This window comes from Ornithorhynchus anatinus, chromosome 8 (genome assembly GCF_004115215.2).
Source record: "Ornithorhynchus anatinus isolate Pmale09 chromosome 8, mOrnAna1.pri.v4, whole genome shotgun sequence".
NCBI lineage: Eukaryota > Metazoa > Chordata > Mammalia > Monotremata > Ornithorhynchidae > Ornithorhynchus > Ornithorhynchus anatinus.
Window position 1 is genome coordinate 17,406,805 of NC_041735.1, and position 17,459 is coordinate 17,424,263.

At 39.7% G+C, this 17,459-nt stretch overlaps 1 protein-coding gene and 1 non-coding gene across 5 annotated transcripts in view; one reads left to right on the forward strand and one right to left on the reverse strand.

Moving 5' to 3' along the window:
- SLCO4A1 (solute carrier organic anion transporter family member 4A1) overlaps positions 1 to 17,435 on the forward strand; it is a 50,100-nt gene extending 32,665 nt beyond the window's left edge. For 3 of the 4 annotated variants that reach the window (XM_016225336.3, XM_029070694.2, XM_007655782.3), the window contains 9 exons: positions 1,652 to 1,773; positions 2,719 to 2,830; positions 7,763 to 7,917; positions 9,448 to 9,640; positions 10,060 to 10,222; positions 10,315 to 10,469; positions 10,906 to 10,970; positions 11,226 to 11,374; positions 14,465 to 17,435. In XM_016225336.3, the coding sequence (XP_016080822.1) occupies positions 1,652 to 1,773; positions 2,719 to 2,830; positions 7,763 to 7,917; positions 9,448 to 9,640; positions 10,060 to 10,222; positions 10,315 to 10,469; positions 10,906 to 10,970; positions 11,226 to 11,374; positions 14,465 to 14,611 (1,261 nt within the window). In that variant the 3' untranslated portion in view covers positions 14,612 to 17,435. The remainder of the gene's footprint in view (positions 1 to 1,651; positions 1,774 to 2,718; positions 2,831 to 7,762; positions 7,918 to 9,447; positions 9,641 to 10,059; positions 10,223 to 10,314; positions 10,470 to 10,905; positions 10,971 to 11,225; positions 11,375 to 14,464) is intronic. The other variant, XM_007655783.4, reaches the window with a different exon arrangement.
- Positions 13,176 to 13,313, reverse strand: LOC114814065. The gene has a single exon (XR_003761807.1). It is a non-coding gene; the product is annotated as a small nucleolar RNA SNORA7 (small nucleolar RNA).
- Positions 17,436 to 17,459: the final 24 nt, after the last annotated feature.

A 17,459-nucleotide genomic window follows, 5' to 3' on the forward strand; every position in this document is an offset into this window, starting at 1 on the left:
GAGTGATCCGCACATAGTAAGCGCTTAGTAAATATCCTTGATAAATAAGAGAGCCTATTGTCTGCAGAAATGCATTCTAAGATTCTGGTCCCTGCTCTCAAGGTGTGTACAATCAAATGAGCATGATAGAGTATGCATACAACAGGAATAAGAGGGATTAATGTAGATAGAACTGATAACAACAACATTATGAATAATGAGTACATTACAAACTAATGAGTAAATAAGTGGAAAAAAGAGAGACAGATATATTCAAAAGCACTAAGGGTGTCTGAGATGAGCAGGGAGGTTAGAACTAATCAAGGACTTTGAAGACGGGGGCTATATATGTATATACTATTGGTTAAGTGCATACTATGTACCAGGCAGTGTGCTGTTCTGGAATTTATACAAGCTAATTAGGTTGGATGCTGTCCATGTCCCACAAGGGACTCATTCTTAATCCCCATTTTACAGATGAGTTAACTGAGGCACAAAAATGTGACTTGTCCAAGATCACACAACAGACAAATGGTGGACCTGGGATTAGAACCTGGGTCCTGCTGACTCTCAGGCCCTTGCTGTGTCCACTAGGCCATGCTGCTTGGTGGATCTGAGTGAAGCAGGACTTTGTTGAAAAGAGAAGGAACTGCACAAGAGGTCGGGGTTGGGGGGAGGGGATCAAGAGTGACACTTGAGAGGAACATAGATTGGAAGCTAGGGTATAGTGAAAGGTGAGAGTGGAAGGGTATGGAGGAGACAGTTGAAGAGTCTTAAACACTGTAGTGACTAGGGGTTTGTTGTAGAGAGAAATGAGTGTCCTCTGGGGGTTTCTGAGAAGGGAAGAGATGCATTTTGAGTGACCTTTTAGGAAGGTGATCCTGATTGAAAGTATAAGATAGACTGAAGAGGCTCATGCAGTAATCTAGCTCAGGGCAGCCACCATCTTGGAGAGGAAGGGGCTGATCTGTGAAAATATAGTGAAAGAAGAACCAGCACCTTATTTGTACTTCTAATATTACTTCGAGAAGTCAGCTTTCTGGAGTTTCCCATTTTAACCTTTTACAAATGTGCTTCTGAATCTCAGAGCTTATAGAAAACAGTAGCAACATGGCCTAGTGGAAAGAGCACGGGCCTGGGAATTAGAGGACCTGGATTCTAATCCTAGCTCTGCCAATGTCTCTATGTGACCTTGGACAAGTCACTTCTCTGTGCCTCACTATCCTCATATGAAAAAATGATTCTTTTCCTGTTCTTCCTCCCTCTTGGACTCTGAGCTCCATGAGGAACAAAGAACTGTGTCCAACATGATTGTCTTGTATCTACCCCAGCACTTAATATGGTGCCTGGCACCTCATGAGCACTTAAATACCACTCTTGTCATCATCATACCCCACATGTTTATTGTCTGGACTTTGCAAACAACATCCAGAAATCCACTTCTGTATGTTCATGAGACTTTCATACATTTAACAAGACATAAGAAGGCAGGATCTTGAACCTGGGGGGTGTGGGAAGGAGAAGGCTAGGATTTTATTTTCCCCCATTTTTAGAGTGGAATTTTTTAGATGGATGAAATAAGAAGACTGAATGCACTTGGAAATACCTAAATATACTGTACTGTGGCTATATTTCTGTTGACCACTAACTTGAAATTTTGCTTCCCTCACAGTACTGACCTTACCCCCGAAAATCCTCTATGGGTTGGGGCCTGGTGGATAGGCTTCGTAGGGGCTGGAGCTGCTGCGTTTCTCATTGCCCTGCCCATCCTTGGCTATCCTCGTCAACTGCCAGGTATAATGCTTTGATTTCTTAATTCCTGCACCATAATAAGAATAAATTATTCAGCAACTGCAAGGTCACCTGCAACAGTAAGCAGGGCTAGCACTTCTTACTCCTGGATCCTCTGCTTCTAGTCTTCCATTAATGTGACTTATCTTTTTCCCCCCTCTATTTATGTATCATTTTCAGCTCAAATGTCCTGGATCAAGGGAAAAAACATTAATGATATCATTCATAAGAGTACTTTGTACCCAATCTATGAATATTCTTTTCATTTTGACCCAGTGGAGCAAAAATCATTATTTCATTGACTTCATTCATTCAATAGTATTTGAGCGCTTACTATGTGCAGAGCACTGTACTAAGCACTTGGAATGTACAAGTCGGCAACAGATAGAGACAATCCCTGCCCAGTGACAGGCTCACAGTCTGAACGGAGGAGACAGTTATATTTTTGGTGTTCTTTAAGCCAGGAAGCCATGAACAGCTATTATTTTTTATTCGTGTGGCATGCAAGTTTTTGAATGCATTCAGCTAAAGAAGTGGGTAAATTTTTAACTTTGGGTGGCCCCTGTTAAATACTTTTGTTTCCTCTCCCACCTGGACCTGTTGGTGATATTTGTCTTTGAATCTATTTCTGTTCTTCTAATAGTGGCGACACCGTCAGAAGTGCTGATTTTTCTTTTTCATGGACTTCTCAACACTTTCATAAAATTATGATGTTCTCACTGTTGAGGGTGGGAGCACTAAAAAAGGACAAAATGTTATGATTTTTAGATTTTTTTCTTTTCATCTCTGTATCAAAATCATTAAAATAACAGAATAGGTAGAATTATATGAGCAGACACTGCTAAGAAGCCACCAAGACCACCTCTCTTTTTCTCAGTATGCTTGTTTTTAGCTAATGCATCTGCATCTCTTGTGTTCCTTTTAATTTTCCTTTTTCTGTTGTTTCAGGATCCCAGCGTTATGTGGTAATGAGACGATCTGAAACTCATCAGTTGAAAGACGGAAGCGATATTACAACGGCCAACCCAGATTTTGGAAAAACTGTTAAAGATCTGCCTCTGTAAGAGCCTCTATCTTGTGTATGTTCTCATTTGGCTTCCTACAGTGACACTGGGCATCACTTGGAAAGAAGTACTTGCTCACTTTGCATGACCCTCGCATGACTTAGAGATGTTAATTATATCTCCCAGCACCTCTGTGTAGACCAGTTTCTATTGTCCATTTCATAGAACCAGTAGAGTGAATTGAAACCAGGAGGTTAAATGACTTTTTTAAGGTCATCCAGCAAACATAATTCCCAGAATTTTTTCCTCAAGGACCTAAACAATTCATGACATTGTCTTTCACGCCTGAAATTTAAACTAGAAAATGCCACAAAGGCACAAATGGATTCATAACAATTTCCTGATTGCTGCAGTCAGCATATTTTGCCCCAGGGAAGAGCCTGCAGTCTGAGTGCCTTTGTTGCAATTAGCAAAACCTGACTATTAATAGACTCAAAAAAATCCATACTACTCAGAACTCTGGAACTTCCTGTTCCATGTGTTCCACATCTGGCACTTCCTGGCATAATGATACTTTATATTTGCAAATCAAATGCCTTTTCTATATATGACATGCTAAGTTTAAGGCGCCATGGTCAGCCAGATAGATGTCCTGAAGGCAGGAGGAAATGTGAATTGGTAGAGCAGGTGAGGGGTCAGAGCCGGTGATGTGAATTGGGAAATTATGTGCATAGAAGTGGCATTTTAAATCCTGTGAACTGATGAACTTCCTAAGAGTCTAAAGTGAGAATAGTAGAGGATATGGAACTGAGCCTTTGTAGGATGTTCATGGCTAAAGTTATGAAGAGGAAAATATCCAGCAAAGGAAACTGGGGTTGGGGGGGGGGGGCAGGTTGAGAAGCAGGAGAGTGACTATATCCAAAACAGCAGGGATGCCCCAGACATTCCTCGTTGGAGGGAATCACCTTCATGATGCCCAACTTTTGGGGGAAGAGAATCCTCTCTCAACCCTCAGGGTATCATGTCCCTTCTCAAAGTTACTTGTTAAATTCCAGTGACTGGCTCTGAACTTGCCCTTCCCACCTCTGCACTGACTTTACACCGATCTAAGCCCCCAGTGAGGAGCCACATTGTGCCAAAATCAGCATGAGAGAAGAACACACCTTAAGGACCAGCTAGGAAGTGTCGTGGGCAGGAGAGGGTACAGAATGCCTTTAGAGGGTAGAATGACACTTTTACTCCTAGAACCAGGTGAACAGCAGCAGATGTTCTCAGAGGGAAGCAACATGGCTTAGTGGAAAGAACAAGGGCCTGAGAGTCAGAAGACCTGGGTTCTAATCCCAGCTCTGCCACTTGCCAGCTGTGTGACCTTGGGCAATTCAGTTAACTTCTCTTTGACTGTTACCTTATATGATGTAAAATTGGGATTACAACTGTGAGCCCATGGGGGACATGGACTGTGCCTAACCTAATTATCTTTTTCTTACCCCACTGCTTAGCCCATAATAAGTGCTTAACAATTTTAAAAAGTGGGAGGAAAGGCATTGAAGATACCTTCATTAGCACTGTTAAGTCCCCTTTATTTCCCAAGGTGCACTTTTTTGTTTAATGGTACTTTTTAGGTAGTTAGTATATGCCAGGCAGTTATACTAAGTACTGGGGTAGGTACAAAAAAATCATGTTGGACACAGTCCTGTCCCACATGGGGCTTATGGTCTAAATCAGAGAGAGGAGGATTTAATTCCCATTTTACAGATGCAGTAACTGACACTCACAAAGAGATGTGTTAAGTGGCTTGTCCAAGGCACTTAACAGACAAGTGGCAGAGTCAGGAATAGAACTCAAGTCCTCTGATTTCCAGGCCCTTGCTCTTTCTACTTAAGTCTTGCTACTTCCTTTAGGGGCAACCTAGGATCTAAGCAGGTCCTAGGAATAGTATTACATAACAAAAATAGGAGTATAAATCAGAAAGGCTGTAAGGCTCTAACTAAACTCTTGAAAGGGCTAGGAACACTTCCTGATTTAATACTGCCAGGACAGGGTAGTTTCCATCCACCTAGAAAGAGACTTCTCCTTCTGTTTGCTTTCCAGACTTCCTCATAGTTTTGTATTTGTGTATTACTTCCTTTTCATTACAAACCAAATTCAAATTTCCCCGACAGTCCTATGAAGGACTATTTGTTTACCTCCTTAGCTCAATTATTTAACTTACATCTTAGAACAATCCACATCTTATATTACGTGAGGGAAACATGCTTCCATTTGTGAAGCCAGTACTCAGTGGAAAGAGCCCGAGTTTGAGTCAAAGGTCATGGGTTCTAATCCTGGCTCCGCCACCTGTCAGCTGTGTGACTTGGGGCAAATCACTGAACTTTTCGGTGCCTCAGTTGCCTCATTTGTAAAATGGGGATTAAGACCGTGAGCCTCACATGGGACAACCTGATTATCCTGTATCTACCCCAGCGCTTAGAACAGTGCTGGGCACATAGTAAGCGCTTAACAAATACCAACATTATTATTATTATTATTATTATTACTGAAGGAAAAGCAGTTTATCTCTAACAAACTTAAAAGGATAGCTGAACTCGAGCTCATTATTATATCTTGACTGTGATTGAATGGAACCATTTACAAAACATATTTCCTGATTAAATTTTTTGGTTTTTTGCTCTGAGTCTGCCTGGAGGAAATCTTACCTCTAGATGTCAACCTAACTGCAGTGGTTACTTCCATGCTGGCATTTTGGGATCCCTTAAAACCACTCCTTCCACTTCCAAACCCACCCAGGGATCCTTTTTGTCAACAAGTTCACTTTACTTATGGTTTGCATTTCAAGTTTTTCCACACCGTGATGCCATCTCAGAAGTCCCCAGAGTCCATGCTGACTTATGGTGAGGGAAGAGTTTTGAGCATCTTTGGTTGGTAGCTGTCAATCTGACATATTACTGGCCCAATCAGGAGGCAGATCAGGTAGTGGAGTGAAGTATGGACTGAAATGGGTGAGACAGGAAGCAGGGAGGTCAGTGAGGAGGGAGATATAGTCAAGGCAGGATAGGATAAATGCTTGGATCAGCACAGTGGTAGTAGTAGTTTGGATGGAGAGGGAAGGGTGGATTTTAGTGATGTTGTGAAACTAGACCTGACAGGATTTGGTGACAGTGAATATGTGGGTTGTGTGAGAGAGTTGAGGATAATGGCAAGGTTATGCTACTGTAAACACTGGTTCCTTTAGAGCAGCCCTTTTTTATCTTTGTAAACTTGCCATTGTACAGGGCTTATGGTTTTTATTTTTTTGAGTAGATTTAAAATCACTTACAATCCATAAATCCACTGAATCAGTATCCTGGAGGTCATGAGAATCTGAACAGATTTTCCTGTCTGGAAAACTTTCATTTACTGTTAACTGTTGATTGACTTTCCACCTTTCCACTAAGTGGTAAACTTGCTTCTGAAGAAGAGATTTTGATGTTAATCACCGCAAAATTTCTTCAGGGCAACTTAAGTAGGACTCTTTTTTTGCAGGGTTTCTGGATCAGTAGTAGTAATGATTAGTTTTTGAGAACTCACTGGAGACAGACAATACACTGTACTAAGTGCTTGAGAAAGTACCACAGAAAGAAGTGACTTGTATCCTCCCCACAAGGAGTTCACAATCTAAAGAGGGAGACAGACATTCTAATTATTCTCTTTATAAATATTGTTAAAAGTGAATATAAAATAAGATATAGATTATACAAATGCTGAGGATGTGTATAAATAAATGTATAAGAGCCAGTGTTGGCTGTAAAATTCCCATGTCATTCTCATAATTCCTAGCTCTGGATAATCATTGTTGTACTTGGCAGGCTCAAAGCTATAAAAGGATGACACTGGCAGTCAGTACTCCCTCCCTGGAACTGGGGCAGTACTCAATGCAGCCTCTGTTGAGAGCTTTGATGGCTTATCTCCCAGATAAGGGATGATGTTCTTTACTTCTGATTCACTGGATATTCACAATTCTTCTTTCCCTTCCTGCCCATGTGATTGAGAGCCTTGGGAAGGGAACCTCTTTGTTTACCATTGGAACTAAGTAAAACCTGTCTCTGACCTCAAAGGATGTCATTTGAAACTGATGATTTTATATTGGTCAGTCCTAACGAAACCAGAAAATCGTCTTCCTCTAAATCAAAAAGTCTTAGAGCTTCCATTTCTTTCCTCAGGAGGATGGGAAAAATGGCACACCACCTTCTCTCCATGGGTTTCCAGAGCAAAACAAATTGTGTCTAAATGTTAGCTCCTCAACTGCTTGTACCCCCTCTACCCCACCTTTTCACCTGCTTTCAGGGGTTCATACTTGGATTTTGTATTAACATTTGAAGCAGTCCAACCTTGGCCACTCCTGTTGTGTGTTAGATGTGCAGTGGTAACTGTCAATGTCCCTCTAATAGTCCAGTATTAAACTCACCAGCTTGGAAGCAGATAGCCCAAATTCTAGTATTCTTGCTGCCACTGATTCACTGTATGACCTTGGGAAAAGTTGCTTGATCGCTCTGAGTTTCCCTAAGGAGGATCTTTTTCTACTACTAAATTGACTGGAATGTCATGACGGGTCTCTGAATCATTTTCAGAAATGGTATTCTTATCCATATTCTTATAGTATTTCTATCACCCTAAATATAGAGCTAAAGTAAGAATCAAAAGTGCTAGGTGGAAGTTATGGGTCTTTTACTTCCTGTATGTGCAAAGAAATTTCAGCCTTTTCTCTAATACATGAAGATTACTAGATGACATACATTTCCAAAAATCCAGTGGTTTCATATAGGAAAGAAATGACTATGAGACTAAATTGGGAAAATATGGAGTCTAGTCTTTCAAAAAAAAATTTAAAAGCCCAATAATATTATGCACATTGTGCTGTAAAACATCATTGAATGGAAGTTTGTATATCAAGGTTAAAAGAAATTTCTTCCAAAATCAACTCTGGTTTTTCCATTGCTCTCGTTCTCCAGCTCCATCTGGCTACTCTTGAAGAACCCCACTTTCTTCTTACTCTGTTTAGCTGGGGCAACTGAAGCCACACTCATTTCTGGAATGTCAACTTTTGGGCCCAAGTTTCTTGAATCCCAGTTAAGTTTAAGTGCCTCTGATGCTGCTACCTTGTTTGGTAAGGAATATGACTGTCTACAATATTGCTTATGTAGGGTGGCGTTCCTATTTCTTTAGAAATAATTCTAGAGAACCTGTAAACCCTGTAATTTCCAGAATGCCGGGACTCTATTCTAAAAGGAAATAATGAAGCATAATGAGATTTGGGATGAAATTTTAACTTAGAAATCAAAGCAAATCAATGATGCTTTTGCATATTTTAAGCATGACCAGTCCTCTGTTCTGCAGTAGTTCCTGAGGAATCCAAGTCCTGGACAGAGCATGCTGAGTAATGATTAAATAGTGTGTGTCTCTCTTTTTTATGGTATTTAAATTAATCTGGGGTTCAGATCCTATCCCTGAAGTTGCCTGAATTCTTATCCAGATAATAAAAATCAAAATTGAAGTATTTAAGCACCTAATATGTGTCATTGACTATGTTAAGTGCTGGGGTAAATACAGTGAATTCAGATCACAGTCCTTGTCCTAAATGGGAATCATAATCTGGGCGGGGAAGAGAGAACAGGTATTTAATTCCCATTTTATAGTTGAGGAAAATGAGAAAGAGAAAACTTAAGTTATTTGTCAAGGTCACTCAGCAGGTAAGTTGGGGAGATAGTATTAGTAGTAATAGTATTTATTAAACACTATTTGCAGAGTGTGGGAAAGAGTTCACAGATGGGAATTAAACACGGATTAGAACCCAGGCCCCCTAACTTCCAGTCCTGCACTCATTTCATTAGGCCATATTGCTTCTCTAAAATTCCAGATGGACCCAGAGTGACTAGCTAATAATGGATTTAGGCTGATATCCAGCCCTCAAAGTACTCTGATACGAATCTTAATTTCACATCCATGCATACACTTTATTTTCTGATTTAATAATGTGTACCAAGCACTGGAGTTGATACAGTATAGACTTCTAATCCAGACCCGGATGAAAGATACAAACACAGCTAGAATTCAACCTATGGATTAGCTCTTAAATTCCCTGACCGATTCTGGGTCCATTAAGCTTACTAAATTCTGCGGGAGTCTTTTTTTATTCAAAGAAACATCCCTCATTTCCTTAGAACTGTCTAAACTTTCTCTTCTGAGACCAGTGACTGGACTTGCATGGTTCACTTTGTATGAGGTGCCTCACATTGTTCTAGCAGTGTTGCCTAATGGATAGAGCAGGAGCCTGGAAGTCAGACCTGCGTTCTAATCCTGATCCACCACTTGTCTGCTGTGTGATCATGGGCAAGTTACTTCAGTTCTCTATGCCTCAGTTCTCTCATCTGTAAAATGGGGGTTAAGAATGTGAGCCCCATGTGGGACAGGGACTGTGTCCAACTTGATTTCCTTGTATCCACCCCACAGCTTAGTATAGTGCCTGGCACATAGTAAGCACTTAGCAAATACTATAATTATTATTATTAGCACTTCATTGTGCCCCATCCCTGAGGCTTCTGCTGAGGAGTGAGAGGGGAGAATTCAATGGGGTCCACCTTAGGGAAACCCCTGTGCTCCCTCATTATTGTAACCAGTGTATTTGTCTTTCTTGCAGGTTACTTGGTGGTGCCAGCGGGAGGCGGCGGCACATTCCTTGGAGGATTCTTTGTGAACAAGTTTAAGCTTCGCTGTTCAGGAATGATCAAGTTTTGTCTGTTTTGCACATTAATAAGTTTTTTGGCAACCTCCATCTTTTTCCTGCACTGTCCCAATATGCCTATGGCAGGGGTCACCCTTCACTCTAACAGGTATGAGCCCAGAGTCCATGTTTTCTTGTCCTGGGAGTGATGAAGTTTCTGCTTTTTAGTAGCTATAGAGAGAAAAGAAATCCTTTAATAAAGATGGAAAAATTAGTGGCAAAATGCACCATAGAAGAAATATTTTATTTTCAAAGTTGTAGATCTGATTTTCACTTAACTGTCTCCTCTTTGTCAAAATAGTGCATCAGCTGCCATAGTTTCTTAAAACAGCTGCCAAAATGGAGGCAGGGAGGCTGGAGAAATGGCTATAATGATTCTTTAAAATTGGATGTTGCTGGCAAGTAATGTAGCTTTTGGATATTATGTAGTGAAACCTGAGGGTTAACTGGTGGACCCTGCCAGGAGAGAATTGGTGATCCGTGACATGCAAAGCAGCTGAAACCCTGTTATTGTCTTGTTTCCTAAAGAACCTTGCCAGAAGGCATCCTCCAGCTGATGGAGGATTGCAATGAGAACTGCGAGTGTCTGACAGAGAACTATAGTCCCATCTGTGGCTCTAACAACATCATGTACTACTCTCCCTGCCTCGCAGGCTGCACTAAAGGAACCATCCTTCCAAATGGCCAGAAGGTAAGTCTTGCTGGCCATTCCAGTTGCCCTAAAACTTTTTTACCACATTTGTCCTTTGCTTTGGGTAATCGGTTTGCTGTTGGGCTTTCCAGGTTTACCGGAACTGTAGCTGTATTCCTCAAGGTCATGCTACAGCAGGGAAATGCACTTCATCTTGTGAGAAAAAATCCCTTCTCCTGCTTTTCATGTTCATTGCAATTTTCTTTACATTCCTCAGTAGCATTCCTGCTCTCACGGCAACGCTACGGTAAGCCCTGGGATGGGACTTCGGTGGTTTTGTCAAGTCCCATTTTCAGCCAGTCTACCATTAATTGCTGCAGCCTTGCAGATTGGTTATATTCACTCATTCATATGTATTGAGCGCTTACTGTGTGTAGAGCACTGTACTAAGCACTTGGAATGTACAATTTGGCAACAGATAGAGACAATCGTTGCCCAACAATGGGCTCACAGAATGATGCTGCCATTAAAGGAATGGTGTTTCCCAGATAGACCAGCGTGGGATTTGATAGATTTAAATGACATATGTAAAAGATGTGTAAATAAAACTTCGAACATTCCACAAAGACCTTGATTCATTAATGTAGTGTTTCTCCAAACTGGGATCATCCTAATTGAGGTATGACATTTAGTAGGTGATCCTGTTTTCTGTCTAAAGGTAATCCTGTTATTTTGTATCCTAGGTGTGTATCTGACCGGCAGAGATCTTTTGCTCTGGGAATCCAGTGGATTGTTGTAAGAACGCTAGGTAGGTATAATATAAAGAAAAACATCTCGAAGGTCCCATCCACTGTGTTTTCCTAGATTTCCAGGTGAAATCTGTTAGCACTTTTCACAGAGGGACTGTGGACTGACTATTCTCGCTGATCAAAATGCACCATTTGTTAAAAGCCACCCCATGGATTTTAATGCCTCAGGATAAAGTGGTTTGCCCTATTGAAACATTGTCAAGATACTTGGACTAATGAAATCGGGAAAAATAAATGTTATTCTTTTCATTTAGGTGCTATTCCAGGTCCAATTGCCTTTGGTTGGGTGATTGATAAAGCTTGTATACTATGGCAGACCCAGTGTGGGGATCAGGGCTCTTGTTATGTTTACCAGAACTCAGATATGAGCAAATACACACTCACTGCTGGATTTGTTTACAAGGTGAGTAGATTGTCATTCTTATAACTCCTCATATGGACAAGCAGAGGTGCCCTGTAATGTGTCTCCAGGTGTGCATTTTTACCAGAACTTCAATTTGGGATCCTTTCTGCATAAGACAATGTGCAGAACATCACGGGATAGGTGATTTAAAAAGGCTGAGTTCTGCTTATGATCAGATTTCTGATCAGGGGAACGTTTTTAGGAAACTTTCTTTCCTCATTAACAAGCTTCTGGCCATTATATTACCTTCTTTCCTCAGTTTTTTGTGAAACAAGTTTATATAAGCTTTTGACATTATTGGAACTATTGGAATGTTTGATCATATCTTACATCTTCCTGATATTCTGAGGAAATGTTCTCTTAAGAAATAAAATGAAATCCAAGGATGCCCTTTAAGGAAAATTACTATTATGGTATAGGTTAAGTAAGATAGATGGCTCACCTTAATTTATCAACATCTTTCCTACTTGGGTCAAGAAGAATATATTGAAATACTAATATATTTGCCTCTTTGTAGCATTTTAATTTATCAGTTAATCATTTAATTTATTCAAGGAGTGTCCTTTAGTGGAAAGAGCACAGAACTGGGAGTCAGAGGACATGGGTTCTAATCCCAGCTCCACCACTTGTCGGCTGTGTGATCTTGGGCAAGTCACTTAACTTTCCTGTTCCTCAGTTACCTTATCTGTAAAGTGGGGATTAAAACTGTTAGATCCATGTGGGATATAGACTGTGTCCAACCTGTTATCTACTTCAGGGCTTAGTACAGTGCCTGGTGCTTAGTAAGGGCTTACTAAATAACATTTGAAAAAACTATCATCATGCATTATGTAGTTAATAAGCAGTGTGTACAAAACTTTCTCAGAACTTTTTCCTTTAAATACTCTTCCTCCTCACCATCTGGAGTAAGATCAAAGGCCCACCAGATGATAGAACTTTGACTTTTTAGAACTTGTAGGATGCATATTGTCATAATATATTTTGAGAACAGTAGCATCAGTAGAAATTTTGAGCAATTCCTACTCATCTGTGTTTCTATTTATAAAAGGCTAAAAAATCACAGGATGAATCTAAAGGGCAAATCCCTAGATTTTCCCCCCCTTGAACTTATTTGAAATTTGTCAAATTATTTAGCATGTACCTAAATAGATATATAAAATATATTTTGGATTTCTTAGAAGCATATTTCACATGCTTGCTGTTTACAAATGGGTCTTATGTCTGTCAATCATACTTGAGTGTTTACTGTGTGCAGAGCACTGTACTAAGCACTTGGGAGAGGACAGTATAACACTAACAGATACATTCCCTGCTCACAATGAGCTTACGGTCTACAGACTGTATAGAACACCCTATTTCAGAGTCTTCCAACACAAATTCAGTATTATTCCTTTCCCTACTTTCCAAGTATTTAAGGTAGGGGTTCCACCCCCATCCTTGTTGTGATACCCCGAGATTGGGGAACTCTGTATCCCACTTATCTTATGAGTCTGTTGTTGGCATGGAATGTCTCTATTTTTTGTATTGTACTTTCCAAACGCTTAGTACAGTGTTCTGCACACAGCAAGTGCTCAAATATGATTGAATGAATGAAAGTCATCTTCAACCCATAGCGACACCATGGACACATTTCTCCCAGAACGCCTCACCTCCATCTGCAATTGTTCTGGTAGTTTATCCATAGAGTTTTCTCAGTAAAAATACAGAAATGGTTTACCATTGCTTCTTTCCATGCAGTAAACTTGAGTCTCTGCCCTCGACTCTCTCCCATGCCATTGCTGCCCAGCACGGGGGAGTCTTGACTTGTGGCAGATTGCTTACCACTTACTAGCCACAGTCCAAACTAGGAATAGAATGGGTAGGCCTCTGCATGACTCTCCCTCCCATAGTCGAGACTGGTAGAGTACTGGAAAGTCTCCAGATGCAACCCTGAGAGGGCCTGTATCCCACCAGCTACTCCTTAATGTGACTCTTTCCTGACTGCTGCACCCTGCTGCGGAACTTTCTTCCAGCAGAGGGAAGTGTTTTTCCTTCTAAAACAAATATCGTAGCTGAGTGCCCTGCTTCCATAACCTTTGACAGTGTTGGATTATTTTACTGGGTTTCAGAACCTTGCCTATTTAAAAACAGATAAAATCCAATATGATTAAACCAAAGAATGTCAGAGTGTGCTCTGTTTCAAGAAATTAAATTTTATATAGACTGTAAGCTCGTTATAGGCAGAGAACGTGTCTGCCAATTCTGTTGAATAGTCCTCTTCCAAGTGCTCTGCAAATAGTAAGTGCTCAAATACTATTGATTGGCAAGAAATAGGAGTACACTCATCAAAATGATTATTGCATTTAAGTGCCTACTATATGGCAAACACTGTTGTAAGCATTGGGATAGATACAAGTAAGATATTCAAGTTGGACACAATCCCTGACCCATTTGGAACTCACAGTTTAAGTATAGGGAGTTGGTTTTTAATCCCTCTCTTGCAGATGAGAAAATTGAGGCACTTAGAAGTTAAGTGGGTTGCCCAAGTTCCCACAGCAGACAAATGGGTAAGAAGCAGTGTGGTCTGGTGGAAAGAGCATGTGCGTGGGAGTTAGAGGACTTGAGTTCTAATCCTGGCTCTACCATGTCTGCTGTGTGACCTTGGTCAAGTCACTTAACTTCTCTGGGCCTCAATTACCAAATCATTAAAATGGGGATTAAGATTGTGAACCCTGAAGAACATGGGCTGTGTCCATCCTGATTATTTTGTATTTACCTCATTGTTTAGCACAATGCCTGGCCCATAGTAAGTGCTTAACAAATACCATAAAAAATAGTGGCAGGGCCAGAATTAGATGCTCTGACTCCCAGGCCCATGATCTAGACTAACTCTAGCACTAGGCCATGCTGCTTTCCATAAATGAAGCTGATTGGATTTTAGAAGGTGATTCCTGAGTTTTAAGGTACAATTAAAAGCCTAAATGCAGATTTTTTCCCCTCACCTGGAATTTTTCCATCTGAATTCTTGATTGAACCTGGGGAGCTACATTTGAACAGAATCAAATTGGATTTTACAGGTGTTGATTAGTAACAAAACATTCTCATTTTCAGGTGCTTGGATTTGTTTTCTTTTTGATAGCCCTTTTACTATATAAACCACCAACAGGATCACCAAAATCTCTACCTTCTACTGCATCAGACGACAACCCTGACCTCAGTGAAAATCATACTCCGCTTCCAAAACAAAATGGTATATAGTATTTTCTCCATGTCAAAGATAATCCCATTTTGGACCTTCTCTCCCCTTATTGCCTTTTATGGTCATTTAAGTGAGCTAATTTAATACAGCAATTTTGTTCAATTTTCACAGTACATTTGATCCTGAACTTTAATTTTTATTCAAAGGTCTATTATGGGTGATTATCAGATGGGATTAATTACAAATGAATCCATCTCCTTTACCATTGAAAAGCACAGTCTGATCCTCCTGTTTCCAAAAGTGATAGTTCTGGAAAGCAGAATTTTATTGTAATATTTGAATGTGTCCATGAAATTTGTGGAGCCATTACAAAGCAATAAAGACACTTAAGGACAGGGGCTGTGGGAAAAAGATTAGGCCCATGTGTGTGAAATGAGAAATGCGGAAGAGACCTCCCTGTGCCAGAAAAATGACCAACAAGGCCATTTGTGAAGCTAGGAGTAGCTGGAAAAAGGCCGCAACTGTTTACTGTTGTTTTGGAGAGGAAATTGGATGGAGATGGGTCAGGGGACTCCACCAGTCCACCCCAAGCCTTAGAGCAGGGCATGAGCTAGACACTGTTTTTCCTGTTTTTGTGTCCTGTTTAATTTAATGTCCTGTTTTTCCTGCTTGAGTTCTCAAATCTGATTTGTTGATTATTTGTGTGATATTAAGACAACCTAAGGATGTACTAGATCTTACCAAAAGTTTTACTTTTCTAAATACACAAAATGAGGACCTATGCAATTTATTATTTTTGTCATTTTATGTGATGAACATTAAAATAACTTTTTTTTGTAAGGGGAGGGTTTGCCAATTCCAGTTTTCTATAGATTTCTCCCCCTTGTTCAAAGCACACTACGTTTGAATAAAGCTAGAGTGTAGGGGTCAGGTAATTGTAAATGGCTATGCTTAAATACCTATACTTACCTATACTTAAAACTCTCATTCACAAGTGATGCGAATGAAAAGTAATCACTTTCAGAACAGCCTTATGGACTTACAAACGTTGGACTCTTGTTTCAAATCATAGCATTATTCAAGCCAACTCTTTGGAGATTTCCTGCGTTTTTTCTAACTCATGATTTTCCAATACAGAAAGATTAAATCAGATTAACTGAAAACTATTGATGCCAATGAGAAATGCTTTTTTATATATAACCATTTTTCTAAAAAAACTCTCAAATTGTATGACTGTGTATTGATTTGCATACTTCAACCTGTGTAACACTTCAGTGCAGTACTGTCTTGCAAGGGATTTTACCTGAATGTACATTGGACCCATTTTGTGAAAATATATTTATGATGTACAGTTTTACACCTGAATCATTTGTGTTTATAAAGTGAAGCAACTTGATTTATAAGCATATGTTTATGTGATTTAAATTCATGTGTTTTTAGTGTACCATGGATATTATATTTGTATATAGTTCTAATATTTAAAAATTTTCATACATGACTTGTAAAGTGTTACATTTCTATAAATTCAGTTTTAACTTGTTTGCATATACCTTACCTGGAAGCATGCTCCAAGATGAGTTCTGTTCCATTTTGATGGTTTGACCATCTAGATGCTCTTTATACTATAGTTCAAATAAGATTGCACTGCAGTTTTGAGTGCAGGCTTGGTTCCTGTGAATCAAATGAGTTAAAGGGAGAGAATATGTTTTACTTTTTTTCTGTAAAAATGCATCCTGTAAGGGTCATCCCTAAGTGAAGTAGCTGTATTTTCATTTAATTAAAACAAAAAAATTAAAAAAAATTCAGAAAGACTGCCCTCCAGTGGTGTGAGCTTTTTGTGTGCTGAAAGACAAATGGGTGGCCTGATCTACATCTTTACAAAGCCTGCATCCATGTTGCTTGATCTTTGACAAAAGAGCTGAAGCTCTCTAGGTCAGACCAAAAGTATCATGCTAAATATGGGCTGTTCCTAGTCAGAGAGGAGAGGGTGTTAGAAAAGAAATTCTGGTCACGGGAGAGAGGATTGGAGTCTTCTGAGATGACTTAACTAAGTTTGGGACTGATCGGGCCAAGGAGAAACTGTCCTTCAGTAGCTGAGTGAGGAAAATAACATACTCTAAACCCAAACTGACTGTCATGTCCTCTGTCTTGCAGAAGGAAGGATCTGGGTTTTGCCTTGTTTTTACCTGTATGTGGAATTGATACAGCTACTTTTCTGGGCTGACAATTCATAAGAAGTGCTGGATGTAGTACTTTGGAGTTGGGCAGTCATTGGGTACTAAATCATCAGCCACTGACAGGAATAAAGCAGATTAGATTAATACAGGCAGGCAAAAGTGTTTGACGTTAAGGAAGTCTAAATCCAAATACCATTTACTTTAGAATTAGAAAAATAAATTGGAGCTATTTAATGGGTTCCTAACAGAAAATGGTGGAAGATATCTGACTGTAGATACTCAGTTAACTTGGTATACCAAAATCAAATGGATGGTTATCATGCTTATTGGACTTAAAAATATTCACTAACATTCAATGTTTTAACTTTGTTAAATCATTGAGTACCAAAAGGTGAAGAACCAAATAGGTGGCTTGCCTCAATGAGAGTTTGTTTTCTGTACTTAATGTCAGCATTTACTTTGGCAGGCGGATGTCATTTCAGGTTCATTTTAGCCCTTCTTGTTCCATTAATTGGAGGACAGGCAAGATAACTTTTTGGTGTTCTTTCAGTTCTCGATTAGAATGCATGACCCACAGCATCATTTTGCCTTCCAAGCATTATAAAGTAATTCAATGACCGATATCTCATCATATTTTCCATGTGAGTAATGAAACCCAATATCCCTTTGTAAAGAATACATGAAATAAAGAATGGAACTAAATTTTTATGATTTCATCTCCTGTTTTTTT